General features: G+C 48.5%; 2 protein-coding genes across 2 annotated transcripts in view; one reads left to right on the top strand and one right to left on the bottom strand.

Annotated features, from left to right (window-relative positions):
- Positions 1-760: 760 nt before the first annotated feature.
- Positions 761-19,690, bottom strand: ECHDC3 (enoyl-CoA hydratase domain containing 3). Its single transcript, XM_019710273.3, has 5 exons — positions 19,298-19,690; positions 15,992-16,113; positions 14,466-14,563; positions 9,972-10,172; positions 761-4,220 (listed from the first exon to the last, which is right to left on the bottom strand). Exons 1-5 carry the CDS (start codon positions 19,474-19,476, stop codon positions 3,909-3,911), a joined length of 912 nt encoding a protein of 303 aa, XP_019565832.2. The 5' UTR covers positions 19,477-19,690; the 3' UTR covers positions 761-3,908.
- USP6NL (USP6 N-terminal like) overlaps positions 18,686-22,799 on the top strand; it is a 227,002-nt gene continuing 222,888 nt past the window's right edge. Inside the window, exons 1-2 of the mRNA XM_074324987.2 lie at positions 18,686-18,999; positions 21,111-21,266. The gene's annotated coding sequence lies outside the window, so the exon portion shown is untranslated. The remainder of the gene's footprint in view (positions 19,000-21,110; positions 21,267-22,799) is intronic.

Here is a 22,799-nt window from a genome sequence, read left to right as displayed (position 1 = left end):
CTCCATACAGGCTGCATGATACCCAGGGGTCTTCGCAATTCTCAGACCACGTTTCCTAACTCAGCTTTAGGAAGTTTCATAGCCGACCAAAACGTGCTCCTTACCTGCTGTGTGATGACGGGCAAGTCATTTAATATCTTTGCGTTTTCATTTCTCATCTGTGCAAGGGGGTTCACAAAGCCTTCCTCTTAGAGCCCTTGTGAGGAGTAAAGTATTACTACCTGCAAGATGCTTAAGACAGTGCCTGGCAGGAGCAGTCACCACACAGATCGAAGCTCTGATAAGCTCTAGATCACACTCCTCGTTGACCCGTACTTTGTATTCTTTTGCTAAATTCCTAGAAATGTCTAAAACTGGGAACTGCCACCTCAGTTACAGAATTTGGGAAGGTATTGAAAACATACAACATAAAATGGAAAGATTTCTTAAATGTGTGAAAACATACTTGCCAAATTGTTTTGAGGGTTTGTGCTTGAACATTCCTGGGCGGCACAGGGAGATCCGAAGGAAATAACAATATAAGATCACTAAGGTGACGGCAAACTGGGCGTGCACACCTCCTAACACCTGAGTTACCCTCTTCCCTATTCCCCCGTGGGACAGCCACCTCCCCTACCTGGGGGCCACCGTGGGCTAGACTGGCCATCCCGGGGACACTGTAGGCACAGCATGGGTGGCCTGCTGCTTTTCCTGGGCCTCTGTTTAGGGCCTGAAAAAGAAGCTCTGAGCTCCAAAGTGTGAAAGAAAAACCTTGCAAGACTGAAATTTAATATTTTATTAACTGTAACACATCAACTTCAGTGATGTTGAATTTAACTCTTGCCTACTTGGTGATTGCCAAGAAACAATCATTGTTAATTAATCAAATATTTATAGACAATTTTAAAAAGCAAATCATTCGACTCCCTTCCCTAAAGAGAAGAATTATATTTCGTGTGGAATATGGGAATATTCTGATGTTTAATGTGATATAAGGTGGGGCTTCCAAAGGCATGAGCACCGAGGGCTGATGAAGCCCCCAACCCTGCCCAAGTGGCAGATTTTAAGAGGTTTCTGAAGGTGCTCAGGTCTCCTCAGGTTCTTCTCCAAGCCAACAGTGATTGCCCACAATTTCATCACAGAGGCTGTACTGGTTCAATGTTTAAATACAGCTACTGCTGGAGACATATCTGTCACTTCCACCCTCATGTAGGAGCTCACACATTTTAGCGTGCAGCAGAATCACTTGGAAATCTTCTTTAAAATGCATATTTTTGCATCCCAGAATCAGAATTGGTGATTCAGCAGGTCTGGTGAGGCAGCCGGGAATCTGCACTGGGACAGTCAGGGGCCGGTCATCCACGGGCCACACTTTGGAAATGCTGCTCTTAGTGCAGTGGGTTTTCAGAGGAAGGAGAGAGGAGAGGGGCGGGCTGAGTAATGCACCTCGACAAAAGGAAGGGCCACTGCCAGTTCTGATAGAGATCTGTCTGGTGTGGGGTCTCAGCCATGCCGTCTTCACAGGGTCCTGGTGGCCTGAAAAGCCCTGTGAGGGGTTTCTCATTCTCAGCTGTAATCAGATGTTTTCAATGGACTGTTTACCACTTCTCAGGGTAAATACCCATTTTGTCCAATTGTAAAAGAGCATTTTCTGTGAACAAAAGTTTCCTGTTTCAAGTTTCACAGCGTGTTTCCCGATCCCAGCATTGTAGGCTCATGAATGTCAGAGGACAGAGTGTCCAGTGGCATCATTTCAATGACTGGGAAACAGCACCGACAGAGTTACGTCACCTGCACACGTGACACAGACAGGTGATGGCAAACCTGGGACCGGAACTCTGTGTTCTTCGTGTTCAAACGCGTGCGTTTCTTGAATCCTCTTCGGTAAGCAACACCGTGATGCCCTGCTATGCCATTTCTGATTGTTGTCTGCCTGTCCAGGCTGGCACGCCATCTTGTCGGGATGCTGGGAGGTGTACAGCATGGTAGCCAGGAGCACAGGCTTGAGAATCATACAGGCCCAAACCCGCGTGGCAAATGCCTTGGCTTCTCTAAGCTCCTAGATACGGGGGCAGGGAGAGCACCGCACAGGGCTGCCTGGCAGGAGCTAGGCTCATTAAATCACCATGTTCTCGCCTGGCAACCCCCCCAAATTCACTGGTGTAAAGTTAATCAGCCATTCACTCCATTTGCCATCGGAACGGGTCTCTCACCCCGGTAAGCAGGAGGGAGCACCCTTTTCACTGAGTTTCTAGCCCCTGCACTGCTGGGCTGAGCTCGGCAAAGCTCCCTGAGAAGTAAATGGTAGAGAGGGAAAGACAAACACACCAGACTTTCCAGTGGCGCTCATCACATGTGGTTATCAGAAAATGTTCATTCAATGTCCCAGTGGAAGGAAGCAGAGATACAAATTAACCCCAAATTTATATTTGCCTTGGGATGAATTATATGACATTGGAGGGTGGGTAGCAGACTTTCCTTCTGGGTTATTTTCTGCACAGGCCACTATGAAGATTTATAGCTATTCCCTGAGGGCACGTCAGCTCACAGGCTGGGAAGGCAGCCCGGAGGCCCGAGGAGTTAACTTTTGCTTTTCATTTGCCAAACTGTGAGATGGCTCTGTTCCTTTCTCCAAGGCCCAGAGAGTTTGTAACACCTTCTCTGCACTGTGTGCCCTGACAACTGCCAAACAGTGGCTGCCACCGCAGGCCACCTGGACAGAAGGTACAGTGGGGGCCCCACGGACAGCACTGTTTTGCTCAGACCACGACAGCCCATCTTTCATGATCTAGCTTGGAGCCGCAGCCAGTGCCGTGTTAGCTTCCATTAGTGGTCTGCCGGTAATCAAATCCAAAGGCCCCTGCACACTGGCAACGCTCGTAGCAAGGAATACCTGGCCCATTATTTTGTGTGGAGTGCGGACATGGAGCGGGAAAGTCATTTCTTCAAGCTAGCCCCACATCAGCCCAGGCTCTCCTTGCGGCGCTGTGGCCCGGGGAAAGAACGTCTGTGGCTTTACCGGGCAGATGGCGTTTGGAACCCCACTCGCCCCACTCCCTGCTGTTTGGACCAAGTGGAAGGTGGAGATCGCTGTAGGACCTGCTCCACTGGCTTCGCTGAGGACGAAGGAAGTTGTACAGCACATGCCAGGCGCCAGTCGGCAGGAGCTCTAATGACCTTCGAGCCCAGAAGGAGCACTCTTAGAACAAGCTCCTCCTTTCCAGGAAAACACGCCTTTTCACCTTTCTAAACTGGCAAGGAAAAGCTGCCAGTCGGGCACCTACCATACGTATGTCAGCACAGGCAGAGAAAGAGAAAGTTAGCTGATTTTTTTTTTCTCAGACAGCTGGTTGGGAAGATAAAATTACCAGTATCTTTAAACATTTAATCTTTTAAAATGACATAAGATGGTTCCAAAGCCGTAGGCATGGTTATTTCTCAGTAGAACCAAGAAGATATTCAGTGTGGAGAACATCTCATGGAGATTTGAAATGTTTCTCGTGTGTTGGGCAAGTAGCACGACCTCCACCTTAGGGGCCGTTTCTGAGAACAGAGGCAGGCGGCATCCTTCTTTCACGCCTCAGTTTATGGTCACCTTCTCCCGTGTCAGGGTGATCCTTCACTGAAGGTCCCGTGAAGGAGTACATCAAATGCCAGGCTTTCTACCGTAGCTGGCGCAGCGAAGGTGCTCACTACCTTCAAATTAGTATTTCCTGTCAGTCTCCGTTTCATCCTTTCCCCACGGACTCATGGCTGTTAATACAGACCCCAGACAGTGAAACCAATCCTAATGTTACAGAAGCAGGCTGCCTCCTGTTACCATCACAAGGCAGCAGTGGTGGTTGGGGGTCAGACAGCAGGGAGTGGGGGGCGGTCCTGAGAGCCACCCACTGGGCTCACTCACCCTCCATCCCTCTGAGAAGGCCGGCTCAGTGTGACCACATGGGTTTTCTCTTTTGAATGAAGGCCTTGATTCCCTCCTGCCCATCCCGCAAAGCCACGTTGTCCACCATGGTCTGGCAGGTGAGGTAGTAGGCTGTTCTAAGGTCCTGGGGCAGCTGCTTGTAGAAGGCAGCTTTGCCCAGAGACACCACAGGCCGGCTCAAGGAGGCGATCTTTGTCGCGATTCTCATGGTCTCTTCCTCCAGCTGCTCTTCCGGTACTACTCTGCTGAGCAGTCCATGGAGCAAGGCCTCCTGCGCAGTGATGGGCTCCCCAGTAAAAAGCATTTCTAAGGCGACCTGGGGGCAGAAACATGGGCGATTGTTAAGGCACTCCCCTTCTGACCCACTGCCTCCGAAGTCCCACCCTCTCCTTTCACTCTGCTCAGACAGTCGGTATCCCCACTTCTCTACAACCCCAGCCCAGTTATCTGCTTCCTCAAATAACGCGTCATCCGTCACCTCTATCATCTCCAATACCCACACTCCTGCCAGGGACAGATGGGATCTCTCCAGGAGCAAGGAGAGGGGGGACTGTCCATGTCCTCATGCTCCTTCCCCAGAGCTGAGCTCCCAGCCCTGCCGAGACAGGAGATTCGAGCTGCCTCCTTCAAGGGCCAAGCACAGGACAGTGGCCACATCTGATGGGAGGAAACCGAAACCGCCACAGGAGCAGCGAGGCCCAGCGCCTCCCACAAACCAAAGCAGTGGCTGCTTTCCAGAGGAGGGAAGTGTTCAGAGAAGCCACCAGCTGGGTCTGATGTGAGAGAGCAGGCTCCGCGTCCCAGAGAAAGGGGGCGGGGGGGCGGGGGGGGGCGGTGAAAGAGAATGCCTTCCAGGAACAGACAGGGGCCTGGCGGATTGTAACCTGCAAGGAGTGGATGCCCTCTTTCCCTCTGCAGCCCTCTCCCCCGATTTCAGAGGCCTGCAGAAAGGGGGAGCACCCCATCCTCACTCTAGTCTCCTCTGTCTATCGCCTGCACGTATTGTCCCTCGACTCTAAGTCTACAAAGCCCAGCTTCTGAAACTCAAATGTACGATCTAGAAGAGGGGTGTCCAGATGCACAGGAAACAGCGGGCAGAGAGGCCTCTCCTGTCCCTGTGCCCTTGCTTCCTCTCCTGCAGCCCTGCTGACATCTTTGCTGCTCTGAACACGCCACCACGCTGTCACCTCAGTCCTTGTTCCCCAAGGGAACTTGCTGTTCCCTCGGCCTGCAATGCTCTGTCCCCACGTGTCCTCAGGGCGCGTGCCCTCATCTCCTTCAGGTCTCTGCTCACATGTCACCTCCTCAGCGAGGTCCTCCATGACCACCCTATTCCAACCACACATCAACCCTCAGCACTCTCCCCCTTCCTGGCTGTATTTTTATCCTTTGCCCTTTCATCATTTAACAGGCTATGTTTTACACATTTGCTTGTTTATTGTGTGATCGCCTTTGCTGGCATGTAAGCTCGACTATTTGTTATCGTTCTGTTCATGTCTCTCTCCAGCACCAGAAGAGTGCCTTGCACATAGCAGGTGCCTACTAAATACTTATTGATGAGCGATTTAGTGAATGACTGGACGAAGGCAGACAGAGTACAGCAGAAGCAACACTATAGTTCTTTGGAGGCTCAGTCAGAGGCGACACTGCTTCCACCTGGCTCTGTCCCTTGGAGCTCAGCCTGAGAAGCCCAAGCCACACGAAGGGGCTGTGCTGTGTCCCAGCTGAGGTCCCCCTTGAGAGGCAGGCTCAGCAGCCAGACACAGGAGTGCAGAGCCCTCAGGTGACTGCCCCTAGCTGTCACCCCCCATCTTCAAGTCTTCCCAGCTGAGGCCACAGACAGGTGGAGCACAATAAGCTTTCCAACCTGAGCCCTGACCAAATCGCAGACTCATGAGCTAAAAAAATCGCTGTTGTTGTCTTGAGCCCCTAGGTCATGGGTGGTTTGTTGTGCAGTGGGCGACATGGGACTAGCTGAAGATATAAATTTGCGGTCCTTTGCATTTAGATCATAGCTGCTCAGTCTCGGTGCCATTGACTGTTTGGACCAGGTAACGTGTTGTGTGATTTGCCCTGTGTGTGGCACGTTCAGCAGCCTCCCTGGCCTTTGTCCACTGGGTGGTAGCAGTGCCCCCTCCAACTTGTAACAATCCCAAGTGGCTGCAGTCATTGCCAAATGTCTCTGGGGGCGTTTGCTCCCGGTGAGAACCACCAATTTAGGTGGTGCTTTAAGTAACGAGATTGGGTGGTGCTTCCTCCACCCTGGCGCCTCTCCCGCGAGTGCGGACGACCAAGAAGGTCTCAGGGGGATTAAAGCTGCTCACAACAGAAGTTTGACTGGTGCAGGGTCAGGGCTAGAGCTTCCTAAGTCACCCCGCCTCATTCATGCCCCTCTCTGGGCCTGTTTCCTCGCCTGCCTAGTGGGGCACTACTGTTTAGCACCACATCGATTTACAGGGACTTCACCCCGACAGACTGGGTAACAGAGTGGCGTCCCTGAGGAGAAAGCCTGCATATACAGTGCACCGTCAGCACGATCTTTACTTACTGTTTCAGTTTCTACGTAGTGGGTCCCCAAACTTCAGCTGAGAGAGAAGAAAATGCCTCCTTTTTCCTTAACAACCCTTGTCCCCTTTTAGGGGACACTTCTTGGGTCCCCCTAACAAGTTGGTGATTGGACACTTCCTTCTCCCAGGATATTTGCATTAAAAGCAACATAAAGGACTGGGGGCCAAGGCTCACCCCCGGAAGCAGTTGTACTTGGGTGTGGAGTCAGAAAATGCCCCCGAGGTCACTAACTACAAGACCTCAAGGGAACGACTTAACCCGCTGTGTCTGTTTCCTCATCTGAACACCGGGACCAGGCCCAGCACCGTCCTGCAGAACCGTGAAGATGAGCAGCTCGCACTGCAGAGCCCGGCACTCAGTGAGCACCTAATAAACGCCGTGACCGTCCTTCACATGCCTGTCCTGCTGGGAATTTGGATGAATCTCTAATGCTGTGTTTTAGGAACCATGGCCCCTGAAGGCGGGTGACCGTTTAAGGAAGAGGGGTCGTCCGGATCCGCTCCAGTCACACTAATGACAAGCGCCAACTGGTGGTGGCGGTGTGTCAGCGTCAGGGGCTGTGATGCGGCAGGGCTTAGAAGCTGCGGAGCACAGGGCCAACAGAATTGACTGGGAAACCTGAGGTAAGTCCTGAACCCCCAGGCCCTCCTGAAAGTTGGGGTGTTGAGCTACGCGTCCTCACAGGCGCCAGGGCCGCGAGTCTCCCGTCTGATGGCCGCGGAAGCCACTGATAGAGCGCAGGCTCTGATGCCGACGCCTGGGGCGCCGCGACCCGCGTTTGTGCAGGCTCTGCGGGGGGCTTGCGCGCCAACCAGCAGCAATGCGGGAACACTCTTTCCAGCGTCACTTCTACTCTGTTCTAATGAGCCGGTTAGGAAATCAGATTCTACAGATACACAGTTACCCTGGGTAAGGAGGTGGAAGCGAACGTTCCGACCGCAGAGAAACGACTGGTTTGGGACGAGGAGTTGGGATCCTTCCTGCGCTCTCTCGTGTGCCAACCGCTTGAGGCACTGGCTCCACGTCTGAGCAAGGCCAGCTCTGGTGGGGACGGGAGCAGCTGCACCAGGCCGGTCGCTTATATGGAGCAGTGAAGATGCATTGTTTAACTCATGCTAGAGGCGAGAAACATTTACAAACCTGGGAAATTATTCATGCCCAGGCCCACTCTGGCTTGAACACAAGGGCTGCACGCTATCGTTTCTGCTCCCAAGCAGACAACAGCTGAGCAGTTCCCTGTGGTGACCAGCAGAGGGCACTGGTGACCCACACATGGGGCCTTAGCCCGCGCGAAAGGGCTGGGCTTCCCAACACCGCCAGTGAGCAAAGCACCTGCTTGCTTTTCCCTGTGGTTGTGCACGGGGACGTGTGCCCACCACCCACGCAGTCGGCGGGCCTGTGTTTGAGTGTGCCGTGTGGGTGCAATCAAGCAATGACCACAGGCAGGTGTGTATTGTTCCAGTTTATATTGTCATGAATCCCTAGTTTTCCTCCTAAAGGGGGCCACCCAGGTGAGATATGTAGTCCAGAAATCAGGCAAAGGCCTTAAGGTCCGACAGACTTTTCCTCCCACTAAAATCCCATTACCAGTACTGCGATTCCAGCTCATTAGTATCGACCTTAAATCATACTTCTGCTTCACGCTTCCAAGTACCCCAAGTTAATGAGCCCAGCGCACAAGGACATCTGTTACACCTCGGGACCACTTTCTCCGCTGACTAGGGAAAACCTCTGAAGACTTCAAAACAAGAAAGCTACAACTTGAGCGATTCAGGACAGGAGCACAGATCGGGGACCTGAGTGGGACAACAGCGGAAGCTCTCTGCCCGTCTCCAGAGTGGGCCTGGCCCTTGCACAACTGTCTGTGGGCAAAAAGAGTTACTTTGGTTCTTACGACGTCCTTGCCCCTTAATCTCTCACACTAGGAAATTATGCAACTGGTTCTGAGAATTGGGCCTCTTAGGCAGTAATGTTCTTGCACATTGCCCCCCTCTTTTTTCCCAAAAACAAATTCAAAAATTGACAAATATGATGTTTAAGTTTCTAGGATTCAATTATAGGCCTCGATTTTAAGTTTGTATGTTTTAAGAAAGAATGGATTCTTATCTGGTCAGTACAGCAATCATGATTTAAGGTTTCAAATGCCTTAACATGGAACCTTCCAGAATGTCAGGTGTTAAAGATAAGCAGCGGCAGGTAGGCTAACCAGACAACCACCTTTCACTAAGCAAAAGGCCTCATGATTTGATTTGCACAATCATAAGACAGTTTATTCATAAGCTCTTGCAATATGTTTATAATGCATTTTAATTTAATGTACTGATACAAAGTAAGGGCTTAAGAACTATTTATTGAATTAATATATATACATATTTAAAGGAAATGTGTATCCTGAGAGGATCAACACACCTGGTCTGAGGACAGTGTAGCAAGCTCTGTGTTTTGACAGGTAACCTTTTGCAGTGTGGAGCCCACGTTCAGGCAGTTTTCATACATGTGTGCTTGCAGGTATCTGTCTTCAGAATGTCCTCAAAAACACACACCTCTGTAAAAACTAATGAGGAAGCGCCATGAAAGAAAGGAGTGCTTCCCCAAATGTCTTGGTCCTGTGGCTCGATTTCCCTTGGGTCTCATTTCTTTGGTGCCTCAGGCACATGAGCAACTGCTAATTTTCATAGTTGATGCTAAAATGGATGTGGTATTCTAGAAAGCAGTTTAGTTCCTGGCTTGCCGTGGTGGTATATAACTCCACCAGCCCCCTACGTTTTTTAAAGCAGATTTCCAAGTGGGAATGAGGAAGTATTTTTTCTAAAACAAGGAAACCACTGATTTTTACTTAAGAGATGTTCAGTAAATATTATTTTATGACATTAGGAAAGAAGAAAGCTCTGTGAAGAAAATGACTTCACTGTGGTTAGTAACGACAAAACAGCGTTTATAATGTGGCTCCTTGTGGGGCAGATTTAACATACCAGGCACAGGATGTTCACACTCCTGAAATACAACTGTCATGCAGCTGACATACTCAGTCTATCAGCTGAAAGTACTTTCAGTCCTTTCTGGAACAAGACAGACTGTTGGCAAATGATAAGCCAGTGACACTCGTATCCTAGCCTTTTCATACTGGCATGTGTCACCATGCTAATGCTGCTCATGGGCAAGCTTTCAGTGCAACAAAACTGAGTCTCAACAGCATTTCAAGTAAGATTACAAAAAAAGAGTGTGCCTTTATGAAAACAAAGCAAACAAATCCAAAACCCTAACTGGCCACCACTGAGGGGCAGGCAAGAGTGAAACGCGTGATGACAACGTGAAGTGCCCTGTGAGAAGCTGCCTGTTCCCTCCCCAGCACGAGATTTTAGGACTCTGAGGCCCATCAGCCAGCCATGCTTTGGGCAGAATGTCCTGGTTCACACAGCACTTTAACAAGCGGATTCTGGAACGGACCTCACAGGCAATGGAGGGTTACAACCAGACGGGGGCTGAGGGGGTTAATTACCTTTCTGGGCACCGCTCTCCCCAAGGCCACCCCAGGTGTAGAGCAGAAGAGTCCGATGTTCACGCCCGGAGTGGCAAACGAGGACTTGTCACTGGCCACAGCAATGTCACAGCTGGCAACCAGCTGACACCCGGCCGCGGTGGCCAGGCCATTCACCATGGCAATCACGGGGACGGGGTGGCTCTGGATCTGCATCATGACCTGAAGGAGCAAACACACAGGTCACGTCCACCCTACAGTGCGGTCTGCACCACGCTTACCGTGTCATGTGCTCTTGCCGTTTCAGAGGGCTTTGCAATATGCATCCCTGTACCAAATATTATGAAAAAGGGTAAACAAAGGCACAAAGAGAACTTGCATTAAATATCGACTGTGAACCAGACTGTGCCATGTGGTCTTCCTGAGAACCCCAGGAAGAAGGAACCCTATTTTACACCAAGACACGAAGGCTCAGAGAGGAAGGAACTGGCTGAAGGCCACCAGATCCACAGGTCGGGGCTGCGGGTCTGAACCCCCACCCGTCCAACTCCCAGCCCCTGGGCTGTCCACCCCAGCACGATGCCTCGGGGAGGTTACAGTCCCCTCCTTCTGTTTCCCCAGCAGCGCCACTTAACAGAGCTGATTTGATCTCTGGGGAACACACAGCTCTGTTCTCAGCGAGCCTGTGCGGGGCTCTCGTGTTAAAAGCCTGAAACTGGTATTTGGAACTTCCTTGAAAAATGAAGGTGGGAAAGGGACTGGAAGGCAATTTCCATAGCAATTATTTCTCAAATTACCACCATGAATACTCTTTCAATTCTGTTAAAATAATGGGGAACAGTCTGCTGTCATCAAAGCAAACAAAATTCCTAGAACAGTGCCATGGCACAGGGAGGGGAGCTGGACACTTGTTCCCCGTGTCAGTCTCCAGAACTGTAACTTATTTTTCAGCTTATGAAATAACTTGGTTTATTTCTCCATGTTTTCATGACACCCTGCGCAGATTGTGTTGCTATGGTAACTTCAATTTATAAATGGTTGCTCTTTGAACCCTGGCAGGAAGGGAGGCGAGGAGGACAGGAGCTGCATCTGGGCTTGTTTCCCATGATGGCAACTCAAGGAAAAACGACCTTCATTGATTTGGCCCAAGGAACTTACCTTTTGTATTCATAAACATTTGGTATTTGTCAGCTCTGTTGTAAAATATCCAATTATACATTTAAGGATATATCAGCTTTTATGGTAGTGATCTTGGCTTTTTTTTTGGGGGGGTGGTCACCTTTTGAGAATCTGACAAATCCTAATGACCTCTCCCCAGAAGAATGCACATAGATAAACCTATGCCCCAAACTGTTCATGGATTGAGGGGATTCATGCACTCTAGGTGCTGATGGGGATGGCTAGTGACAGAGCTCATTCACAGTGAACTGCGGAAACAAGGAGAAGAGCACACAAGAATTTCAGAAGTCTTGCTGAAAAGAAAGAAAAGATTTTGTTTTAGCTTTGAGTGCAGTTACTTAAGAAAAGTCAACTGACGGTGATTAGAGTTAAACAGTCTCCTGTCTGACACCTACAAAGGGCTAGGATTCCATACAACCTGGTGTGAAAATACTGAGGCCAGTATATGTATCCAGTATATGTATATACAACATTAAAAAGAGTCGTGCCTTTGATCTAGGAATTGTACTAATAAGAAATAATCTGATACAGGGTAAAAAGCTTTCTGGGTAAAGATGTTCATCAAATCATCACTATAATAATAAAAAAATCTATAGATAATATAAATATGTAGAAATAAATAAATGGCTCTATAAACTAAACCATATCCATTTAATGGGATGCTGTGTCTCATTAAAATGAAATTTATACAATGACAGTATAATCGTACCTACATATGATTATTCAAACAAATAGGTATATGTGGAAAAATGATTAAAAAGAAATATAATGAATGTTTTTATTAATTATAGCTGTCTCTGGGTGGTTTGATCATAGTATGGTATCAGTAATTTATTTTTTTCCTTTCATTTTTCTATATTTTCAAAACATTCTGTAATAAGTATTATTTTTATAATTAGAAAATATTTTAAGTTAAGTTAGAGATTAATTCAGAAAGGGAACCTAGAGAATAAAGCAGCTGGATAATCAATCTCTTGATAGTCAAGAATTGATTATATTGCTCTCATTTTGCCTCCCAAATTAAGTACTTATTTTGGTCCGGCCTACTCCAGAATATGACATAGATTTAACTCTGCCGTAACCCCTTTGAACAGCATTGCTGGGCGTTCCACATGATGTCCCAAAGTGAGGGCCCTATCCCACTGCCATTTCAGTGGTGGGTGTGAGGAGAGGGAGAAGAATGTCCTCCTGCACTGGGGCAAAGGAAGGGAGACAGGGATGGGCGTGTGAAAGCCACTGCATCAGCTAACAGAGGCGACCGTCACTCTTCCATAACCAAGTGCTTCTTCTCGTTCTCAACTTGCCCCATTCCTGATTTGTACATAATTAACTATCATGCCACACTTGTGGTCTGTAACAAATTCCCTATAGACTTTAGATGCTGAGCCAATTCAGATATCTCTCTCTTCCTTTCTAAAATCAAACTTTCTCATGCACGAACCCAATGTGAAATATCTAGCTCATTCTGGTCCAATCTGCTGTTGATTACACTTGGAAATTGAAGTTTTTCTCACATTCATGGTGCTCATATTTATCCAGGACAATTTGATTTTCTTTGTGGAAAAGTGTTAAAGAAATCAAAGCACTTTCACTCCTGTTTGGCTGCATTAGGGCTAGGTCCTGATGAGGCACTGCGTCGTTCAGTGAGCCAGAGGCAGCAGGGCTTGGACGCTTCCATGAAATCTGACCTTTCTCCTCTGAAGAAGCCTTGGCTCCCGGGGCCCTTTGGCAAGCCGTTCATTTCTCAGTTCATGAAGAGTCCCCGGCAGAGTGATAAAAGCAGGCCCTTCGGATGGATGGAAGGGCTCTACTGGTTCTTTCTGATGATTTTCTATTTTGGTCAAACATACTGGGTATTAATAGAAAAATAACATCTAAAGCACCAAGCCCTGGCAAACACAGGAGGAGAATGTTACATAATCATTAATGAGAACCAAAGGAGCTAAGTCTTAGCCCTTCCTCCTCTCCATGAAGCCTCAAGTCAACCATTTGTCAGGTCTGTCCCTCCATGAAATAAGAAAACTACAGTTTGATCTGCTGAGGGTTTCTGGAAGGGCAAGGAAAACAAGTGATAGTCAAGAAGGTATCTTAGTCCATTCCCCTCCTGTTTCCCACCTGTCTTGTCTAGATAGTAGGTATCATTATACTGGGGGTGCCAAAAAATGTATACAATTATACTGGGGGTGCCAAAAAATGTATACAATTGTAAGAGATGTTATATACTTAAGAGATATATATTTGTTGAATCATTAATGACCAAGTCAATGAATAAGTGAAAAATTAGGCTAAGTATTCTTAGGGTCATGTTATGAAACTGTTTTATACGTCTTATTTCACAACTAGATTTCCATTTTCAGTTTGGCAGGAAACTCTTTTTTCTTTCTATTTTCCTCAGTATCTTGCAAGTATTATGCATATACCGTGTTTCCCAGAAAATAAGACCTAGCCAGACAATCAGCTCTAATGCATCTTTTGGAGCAAAAATTAATATAAGACCCAGTCATATTATATATTATATTATATTATGTTATATTATATTAAATTAAAGACCCGGTCTTACATTAGTAAAGTAAGACCAGGTCTTATATTTGCTCCAAAAGACGCATTAGAGCTGATTGTCCAGCTAAGTCTTATTTTTGGGGAAACACGGTAGCAGGTACTCAATAAATACTCGTGAAATGAACTATGTATTACCTAAAGTTGGATTCTATATTCAATTTTTAATTATCCAGGGGTTGATTTGATACATTTATAAATCATTCCAAATTTTTTGTTCTTCCTCTTCTGTATCTGTTGGCAATTTCCCTCCTGAATATGGTTAAAGAGACAGAAGTGAGAATGAAGAGGTTGATGTCCCTACTTGGAGGTGTTGATTATAAAAGATGGTTGAAAGACAGGTTTGAAAATAATTTTTAAAATTATTATTATTATTCCTTTTATGAGTGCTTTTCCCCATCAAAAGAGTTGTTTTAGTTTAAAATTTTAAAAATTATAATAAATGTTCTCTTTAAGATGTACATTTCCACCCTTTACCTCTTACTTAAGACATATATACCAAGACATAACCCAATGCTGGAGACGGCAGCTATCAATACAAGCATACATTTAGCTTTCTTTGTTATAACACAAGATCAATAGCAAACTGTGGTCACTTCTTAAATGTCTAAACCAAATGTTGCTTGAAGGATTCACCAAGGACCACAGAGGTTTCAGGAGTTCTGCAGTGGCTAGGTCTCATAGATAAAACCTTGCCTGTAAACTAGAAGCCTCATTCAGTATGTGATATGTATAATTATCATTTTTAGGCTTGCAATGCCGACCGTCGTCCTGGCTTACCTCAGAACAGGTTTGAAATACTTCAGCATGATATGCTGGACCTTGCTCATCCGTCAGTTCCTTCAAATCATGCCCAGAAGAAAACACAGGCCCCTCAGCTGCCAATGTTTCCAGTTGAGAAAATAAAATAAAAAGGTTTAAACAGCAGAGCTAGGAAGTTCACTTATTTGTCTACAATAGTGACAAATTGTGTATCAGTTCTGTGGACACTCAGAGAAAGTTAATGGTCCCATTTTGATAAGAACAATTCCAGTTAGTTTGAAAAGTCACAGCCAGTATTTTGTGATGACAATTTAAGGTGAGGCACTTGTACTCAACAGGTCTGTGGTGGAAACCAATGAAAACATGCAGTTACACAAAGGAGAAGGCTCAGAACTAAGGCAAATGGACTTTTTTCAGAGTTGTCCCTCTGGCTCACACTTTTGTTTCGGGACTTGGTCTGGCCTGACAGTATTGACTCATACATGTCCCTCAAAATCCACCATGGCTTTGGCAGTGTCCCTGTCATTTACTCTACAGATAACGGCCACCCGTGCAGGGTGCAATCAGGAAGGTCAGAGTGTGACCTTTGTTTTTATGAGGGGATCTGAGGATGCGATTTTGTTATTACTGTCATCATCAACAACAACAAAATGTAATTTCACTGATAAGCTGATAACGCTTTCTCATATTTTCCTGTTGCTGTGGCCGTTTCGACATTATTCTCTTTAAACAAGTGAGGAAATTGTGTTGTTTGGAATGTAGCTGCCATCCGGGTGGCTCATCTTGTATCATCTGGGTTACATCCCCATGGCTGCTGAAATATATTTGTCCTATTTCTTTTCCCTTCACCATATAAAACACTTGAAAACTTATATTCAACCATAGATAAGAAGGTAATATTCTGAGTATGTGCCTTGAGAAACGCTGATCCTTAATTTCCACAACAATGTCACAAGTTCATCATACAGCATCATCCATTTTATTGTTCTGTGGATACTTTAAAACGCTGACACTGATACTGTTTATGTTGCTGTATAATTCAGTAAAAATGTTTATTGGAAAAGAGCAAAGAAAGCAATGAGGAAAATGGGGCACCCTTTCTGGCAGCACTGAAGAAGACTGCAGACATTGGTGGAAAGCTCGGTGGGAAAAGACAAACCAATCCAATGCCGGAGCAGCCTCATCCCAGCCTCATCCCAGCCTCATCCCAGCCGACTTGGTAGTTTACACACAGATCAGTGAGTAAACCTATCTTATCAGGTCCATGAGGAAACCAATTCTCTGATTTAGACAGGAAGACCAGCACAACCAATGTTTCGTATCCAACAGAAAGAAAAAGACACGTATTTTCACTGCACAGTAATCTTTGCTGTAACTTTCACCAAAGCCCCCACTACACAAAAGTTTTGCATAATTAATGTTTTTGTAAAGGAGCTTCAAAACCTTTGTCCCATTAAGTGAGGGAATGCCCCAGTTAACCAAACAATGTTAAGAAACCTCTTCTGGGAACTGCAGAGCCCCGAGGACGGATAGCAGATAAGTACCTGAAATGATAATGACTTTCAGATCTTTGCTTTCAGCTTCATGAAGAATGTCACTCTGGAGAGATTTCAGCATTGCCAGTGACAGCGCGTTCCTCCTCTTTGGATGGCTCAAGACAATGCTCCTGGCGAAGAACATTTTATAATGACTGGTCATTCACCAGTTAAAACAAGTGAGGACCCCTGCAATTCCTTTCTAAGTTGGGAGCTGTTTTTCAAACACCAGAAAAGAGAACTGTGGGTGCTGTGAGTTACAGCTAAGTCAAAACAAGGATACTTCCTGAAATGCAGGGAAGAGGGTTTTCTCCCTCTTCCCTGGATTTTCTCCAGGTTTGCTGTCAGAAACGTTACTGCCACTTCAACAGAAAGGGCAAATCAAGAGTCATTCCAAGCCCTACGCAGAGTCTGCGACGTTGGCAAGATGATGGCGGGAGCCAGAGGCGTCTGACACAGTGCTCCCCTCAACTGACTTCTTCCCATTGTTATTCAGAAAGGCTGAGGTTAGGAAAAGAGCCAAGAATGCAAAGGTGCCCCTAGATCTGCTCCCACCCACCTCGCAGAAGAGGCAGCCAAGGTGCAGCTGCCCGTAAGCATCTGCGACAGCATTTCCCCCTTTTCTACAGTCGCCTCCTGGAATGCTGCACAGTAATTCACGCTGAGAACGGGATGATATGTGAAGAACAAAAGGACAGAACCTTCCAGCAAGAGGGCTCTTCTGGACATGTCATCTCACTGGCATTCAAAGGCCTGCTTGCTATTTAAAGGTGCTGATTTAAATAACCTGTATTTCTTTTTACTTGCCTACACACAGAAATGTCTTCTTTTTGCTGTTGTATGGATGGGCAGGAGCCAAACACCAGATTATTGTTATATGTTTTATATGTTTCCCATCAGTCTCTACCCACGTTTTCTACCTTCCTCATTCTTTTTTTAAAATCTGATATTCCAATCACTATGTGTCAGTTTGGATCCTCCAGAAATAGGGTCCTGGCCACTCTTTTCTGGAAAACCACTTTGATGACTGAGTTTATTTCAGTGCAATAGGACTACCATTTTCTTTGGAATACCATTTCTGTTTTGCTGCCATCTTCAGGTGGCTGTGATAGTCATTGCTGTTTCTCATATACATGTCTCCTAAGTACAAAAATGACTTGCAGCTGATACACTGATAGACTTTGAAACCTGTATTTTTTTTTTTTTTTTGGTGGGGAGGGGGCAGTGGTGAGAGAATTGCTGATAAACCTTCCAGTAAAATAATGAGTGTGCTTGCTGTAGCAAACTAAAAAAGCTGCCATCCCATCCATGACATATGCTTAAATTACATTCTAAAGCCTCAGGCAAAACTGTGTAAAAAGATGCCAGCCCCCAAAGGCCCATGCTGCATGGCAGTGTCTGCTATATGCGTCCCATTAATCCTTTGGCTCGCACGTTACACCCTGTCAGAGTGCTCTGAGTTGCTGAGTTTACTTTTTAACCCAGTGTAACCAGGCTTCTGTTCCTGCCACTCCACTAAAACTGTTCTCCCCGAGCAGCTCATAATTGTCAGAACCAAATCCAATGGCCATTTGGAATATGCTCTCCTTCTGGAAAGACATTCCTCCCCTCCTGGCTTGTTGGTCCTTCTCTGGCCTGCCCTCTACTTCCATGCGCTCCGAGCCTTCTGCTAACCCCTACATGCCAGCCGTCCTGAGCTTCTCCTGAGCTTGCTGCAGCACCCAGCTCCTGGCTGGCCCTCACTCCATGACAGGGGTGCTGCTGAGAGGAATAAACAGCTTTCACAAGGGACACTCGAGCGTGACTGAGTTGCTCAGGCTCACCTGCTTGGTGACTACCAGTATTGCTTTCATGCTGGATTGGGGGGCTTCCTTCCTACTAAACGGTTCCCAACATTTATGAGGAGATTGTTCTAATCATCTATCTCCCTTTGTGATTCATGTTTAACTCTGGAGAACGCAACCAGGCCTCCTTTTGGTCATCTGGCTGCCATGCCACAAGTCAGACTTCTAACCAGATGGAACCAATTTGCAGAAGCAGGACTGACCTTGAAAAAGAGAAAAATGGGCCCCGGCCTGGGCCCTGCACTTTGGGGTACCGGTGCTCTGGGCTGTCTCCCAGCTGTGCCCCTCCAGGTGAGCAGGAGACCACTGGGATAATAGGATGTGCCCACCTAAACTCACCTCCCTCTTCTGCTGCAGTTACCTGAGACCTTGAATTCCCTGCCTATGCAGTGGGCACCCCAAAGCCCTGGGGTGACCAAGAGATGTCTATAGGGAGTAAAACAATAGAGAGAATACGGGCATGCAGATGGGGTGTCTGCAGACCTGTGTGCCAGGTCCCTCACAGAACAGCAGGGAGAGGGAGGGGTGGAGAGGTGGACAGGGGTGGGAAGAAAAGAACAAAGGCTGCAGGCCAGCAGCCACTCTCCACCTCCACCGTTTTGGGGGACTTCTAGAAGCCTGAGAACTGTAAATGCAAACATGGCCTCCAGGTTTTATGAAGGGCTTCTTGTCAGGGCAGGAGAAGAAAACATACTGAGCAGTTAACTTGATTTGTAACTTTTAAATACTTAGACTTGCTATGAGGGCCGCTGGGCCCGGGGCTGGCCAGGCACAGGTCAGGGTGAGGCCTGGATGAGGCCACGTGCTCTTCAGCCCTTGCTACTTCCTCATCCAGTTTCCACTGTGCACAGGTACGGTTTGAAGGGTTTCTGGCTCGTTGAGCCAAAGGGCAGAGCTCAGGACAGTGTGTCCTTCATCCTGTTTGTTGACCCTGCACTTCAGGGTGAGGGCGTAGGAGCAGCTCGGCTAGGCCTGACCTGGCCTTGGAGTCCGGTCAATTTGTGAGGCACAGAACCCTCTGGGAAGGGCTCTCTCAAAGGCCGTAGCCGCGGTGGGGCCACAGCACAGCTGTCCGCACCGAGCCTGAGTCCGACGACAACTCGGCTCGGTCGCCCCAGAGGTTTAGGGAAGTTCTGGGGCGGCCCGATGCAGTCCCACTTGAAATCCTCCGGGGTGAGTCCTGCAGGGTCCCACACGCTACTGTGCCCACGCATGGGACCTGTGTAAGCACGGTCTCCGCGATTCCGTCCCGCCGGCCCGATTCCGCAGTGACGGAGAAGGGGCCCAGGCGGCGACGGCTAGGACCACTAACGGAGCCCTCGCTGGACTCCGCGTCGGGGGACCAGCGTGGTGCCTGGCCTCCTCTGCCCACCTCTCTCCCCGGGTCCCCGCCGTCCACCCCGACCGGGCACAGCCCGCACGCCCACAGCCGCTCCCGCAGGGCCAGCGCGCCCGCGGCCAGGCCGCTGACCTGATGCCGTCCCGCTGCCGCACGCTGGTGGGTCGCGGCCCCGGCTCCGGCCGCTCGGCCCCCGCCGGCCCCCGGCTGCAGAAGCCAGCGGCGAGTGGAGCCCACGGGCCGCGCGGGAGCCAGCCGGGCACCTTTGTCCTGAAGGCCCGCAAACCCGCGGGGCCGGCCAAGGCAGCCATGGCAGCCAGAGAGGCGCTCCGGCGGCCGAACGTCCCGAGGACCGCAGGCGCCGGGCGCTGTGAGGGGCGCCGGGTGAGCCCAGCCGCTGCGCGTCGACCGCTCCTGGCCGCCGGCAAAACCGGGTCGAAACTTTCCGGCCCAGGCCTCGATTCGACTCTACTCCCAGGCGGACCCCACGCCAGATGCCCCGCCTCCGGGCCCCGCCCACTGGGGGGCCCACCCCCTGCGGCCCCGCCCCCGGGCCCTGGAGCCCCGCCCCGAGACACCGCCCGCCCGGGCCCTGGAGATCCGCCCCGAGGGACTAAGGGGTGGTCCTGGGGTGAAGGACGCGGACTGTAAACTTGCGGGCGCTCTCGGTAGTTTGTTTGCCTTAACAAGGCCAGATAAGGAGTTTAAGGGAGGCCAGGAGTGGGCTGGCCGGTTCATTTCTGCACCAAACATGTGGCGGTTTGCCTAGATTAGAAAAATGAATGTCATCAGGTAGTGATTGGTGTGAGCTATGACCGCCTCTTTGTTACTTCACCCCACCCGCGGGAAACCAACCGCCCAGGCCTGGCCAGTGATCACAGGACAGGAGGCGAGGTGTATTCCACTCAGGCGTTGACTTTTGAATGCTTCTTGCCCTCTCTTGGAGAAGCCCTGGGATCTACATTTATTTCTTGGGTTTTTCAAATGCACCGGGGAGGGAAAAGGAGTCCCTTTTCAGGATCCGTGTGGCTGCCACGGGGCAGGGCATATCCTGCAGCTTAAAAACTTAAGTATGATAAGAATACTTTCATTGTCATTTGTTGGTAACGGCTCTGGGTGTTTGTTAAATTCTGAAAGTCTGGAGATTTTCAGGACACAGAAGATACGGTCTTGGCCCTCAAGGGGCTTATAGTCTGCAGGGGAGACACCATGCCCGAGACCCTCCACACCTGTCACACGAGGAAGTTTTGGAAGGATAACAGTTGTACTCATATGGGGCCACTGATGTTGCACGGTGGCTTAGAATAGTCACGCACTGGGTTCCTCTGAGTGGAAACTTCCTTTAATTCTCAGCTTCATAGTTGGGCAGAACACTTATTTACACAGCAATGTTTTGCTATATCAACTGAGACCATCACCACACACACGCACCACCACCACCCACCACTTCATTTCCTGGGTCCTTGCTCCATTCAGGCAGCTGGGGTATCCTTCATTCATTGCTTCCAAGGAAGAAGGGATCTGGCAGAATTAAGAGACAAATGGGGAAAAGGTGGGGGTGGGAAAGAGCACCAAGCAGGCATAATAGATGGGGAGTGGGGAGCACCAATGTCAGAAAGAGGCCTCCTGCCTGAGACCAGATTGAGGTCCCCCAGGTTTGGGGGCAATGATAGGGCAAGGAGGACTTGTAGGAAAAATCAGGAGAAGGCAACTGTGGTAGGATTTGGGAAAGGGGTGGGCCCAAGCCTCCTGGTGAAGGGGGATGGGGAGGAAGCCAGAGCCAGAGTGGGGGCAGGCTTGCTCTGTTTCCTTGTTAAAACCCCGGGGGAATCATGAGACTCTCGGTGGCACGGAATGTCTGGGCAAATGGGCCTGAACACCTCACAGAATTTCACGTGGCCCGGTGTGATGCTGTGACAACAAACTTGTCCCTGTCCTCTAACAGGGGATCAGAAGCAGCTGAGAGTCTGAATCTGAGGAGGCTTTGAGGTGGGGAATGGAAGCTGGCTCGGCAAGTGTGGATTGACCAGTGGAAGAAAAGGTGGGAACGAGGACCCCTTGGATGGATGCCATCACCTGTAGGCAGCTAGAATATGCCCAGGTAACAAAAACAACACCAAATACGAGCCTAAGTGGCTCAACAACAAAGCCTCATTTCTCACTCACACTATAGGTCTACTGCAGATCAGCTGAAAATTCCGTGTTAGGTCAGTAGCAGTGCCTTCACCCAGGGACCCGATAAAGCTTCCTTCTGGAAATGCCACTTGCTCGTACATTTCATTTGCCAAAGCAAGTCATGTAGCCACACTCCAGGTGTGTGGGGAAGCACAACCCTCCCATATGTTTGGAAGAGGGAGCTGGAATCTTTTTGAGCAATGACTACCTAATGACAACCACAAATGCCCAAACACAGAGCCTGGGTGTTGGAAACTAACCTGTGCTTATTACTCAGGGAATGGGGATAAGCTCCAAATTGGCTTAGATTAAGTTTCTGCCACTAGGCAGAATGAAGGCTTGAAATAGAAGTTAAGTTCATAAAATGCACTTAAATTTCTAGAGCACCTGAGTTTCTGTGCTGGGATTTATATCTATCCCCCTTGTCATGCCAAGTGCTGCAGAAGATGGAAAGCATGCTACCCAAGATTGCAAACCCGAGGTTGCAAAGGACCCCAGCACCAAAAAGTCTGATGAGAATGGTCCAGAGTCCATGGGCCAGAGTCCACCACCAGAAGGCATTGGTCACTTTTGTACTAAGATTAGTGTGAAGCACTAATAGTACTGTCTCAAGGGCTCAGTGGGACAGGCTCTTCTGCTCCCCATGAGAACAACGGGCGGGTAGTGGAGAGATTGTGCTGGTAGGACGTCGTCCTGAGGGTGGCGTGGGCACGGCCTCTGTCACACATCTTCAGACAAAGACTGTTTAGAGTTCTTGGAGACTAACCGTTGTGCTTTAAAAAAGACACACCACGGGGTTTTCTCTTTTGGCTTTTGAATGTGTTTGGTCAGTGTAATTGTTTTGTGACAATGCAGGGAATCTATGACAGTAAATGAAAATTGAAAACGCCTGGATTGTAGGGAGGTGTTTGCTCCATCCACCTGACCCTCCTCTGGTGTTCATGGCAGTCTGTCGTGGGAAGTAATTTTATTGTTTGGGCAACTGCTGTTGGAGTAGAAGCATTCTGGACAGTCCAAAATCACATCACCGAAGTCGTTTGTCAAAGTCACCTGCTTCTCTGGTATTCAAGTCTAGATAGGCTCGGACTTGCCTCTTAGATATTGTTGTTGGCAGGGATGGTGGCCGGATGGTAGATGGAGCTTTAATTTTTGCATATTCGTGTTTGCCTTTGTTAAACGTCTACTAGATATTATATTCAAAGCATTTTTTTCTGGTTGGGAGATGAAGAGACAGTTCTGTCCCAACATAGGAGTTGGAGCAGAGGAGAGAACTGAAATACAGCGTTTGAGAAAAAGAAGGCACTAGGACGGCACTCAAAGGCTGACTGTCACAGATGAAAATGGAAGGTTTCAGAGACAACATCCAGCTGCTTTTAAATTTTGTTTAATAATAGTAACAGCTGCTCTTTAAGAAGCCCCCATCTGTGCCAGTACCTGCGCCTGGCGCTTTCCTGACGCC

The sequence above is a fragment of the Rhinolophus sinicus genome, chromosome 1 (genome assembly GCF_057876585.1).
Source record: "Rhinolophus sinicus isolate RSI-liver-muscle chromosome 1, RSI-T2T, whole genome shotgun sequence".
Classification (NCBI taxonomy): domain Eukaryota; kingdom Metazoa; phylum Chordata; class Mammalia; order Chiroptera; family Rhinolophidae; genus Rhinolophus; species Rhinolophus sinicus.
The sequence above is the reverse complement of the archived record's forward strand: the minus strand, read 5'-3'. Positions and strand labels throughout refer to the sequence as shown.

Excerpts from the sequence above, each read along its gene's own strand:
- ECHDC3 (XM_019710273.3), bottom strand. The coding sequence starts at position 19,476 with ATGGCTGCCTTGGCCGGCCCCGCGGGTTTGCGGGCCTTCAGGACAAAG. Across the intron at positions 16,114-19,297 it reads CGGCAGCGGGACGGCATCAG|GAGCATTGTCTTGAGCCATC; the intron begins GTCAGCGGCCTG and ends GTTCTTCGCCAG. Across the intron at positions 14,564-15,991 it reads GAAAGTCATTATCATTTCAG|CTGAGGGGCCTGTGTTTTCT; the intron begins GTACTTATCTGC and ends AAACATTGGCAG.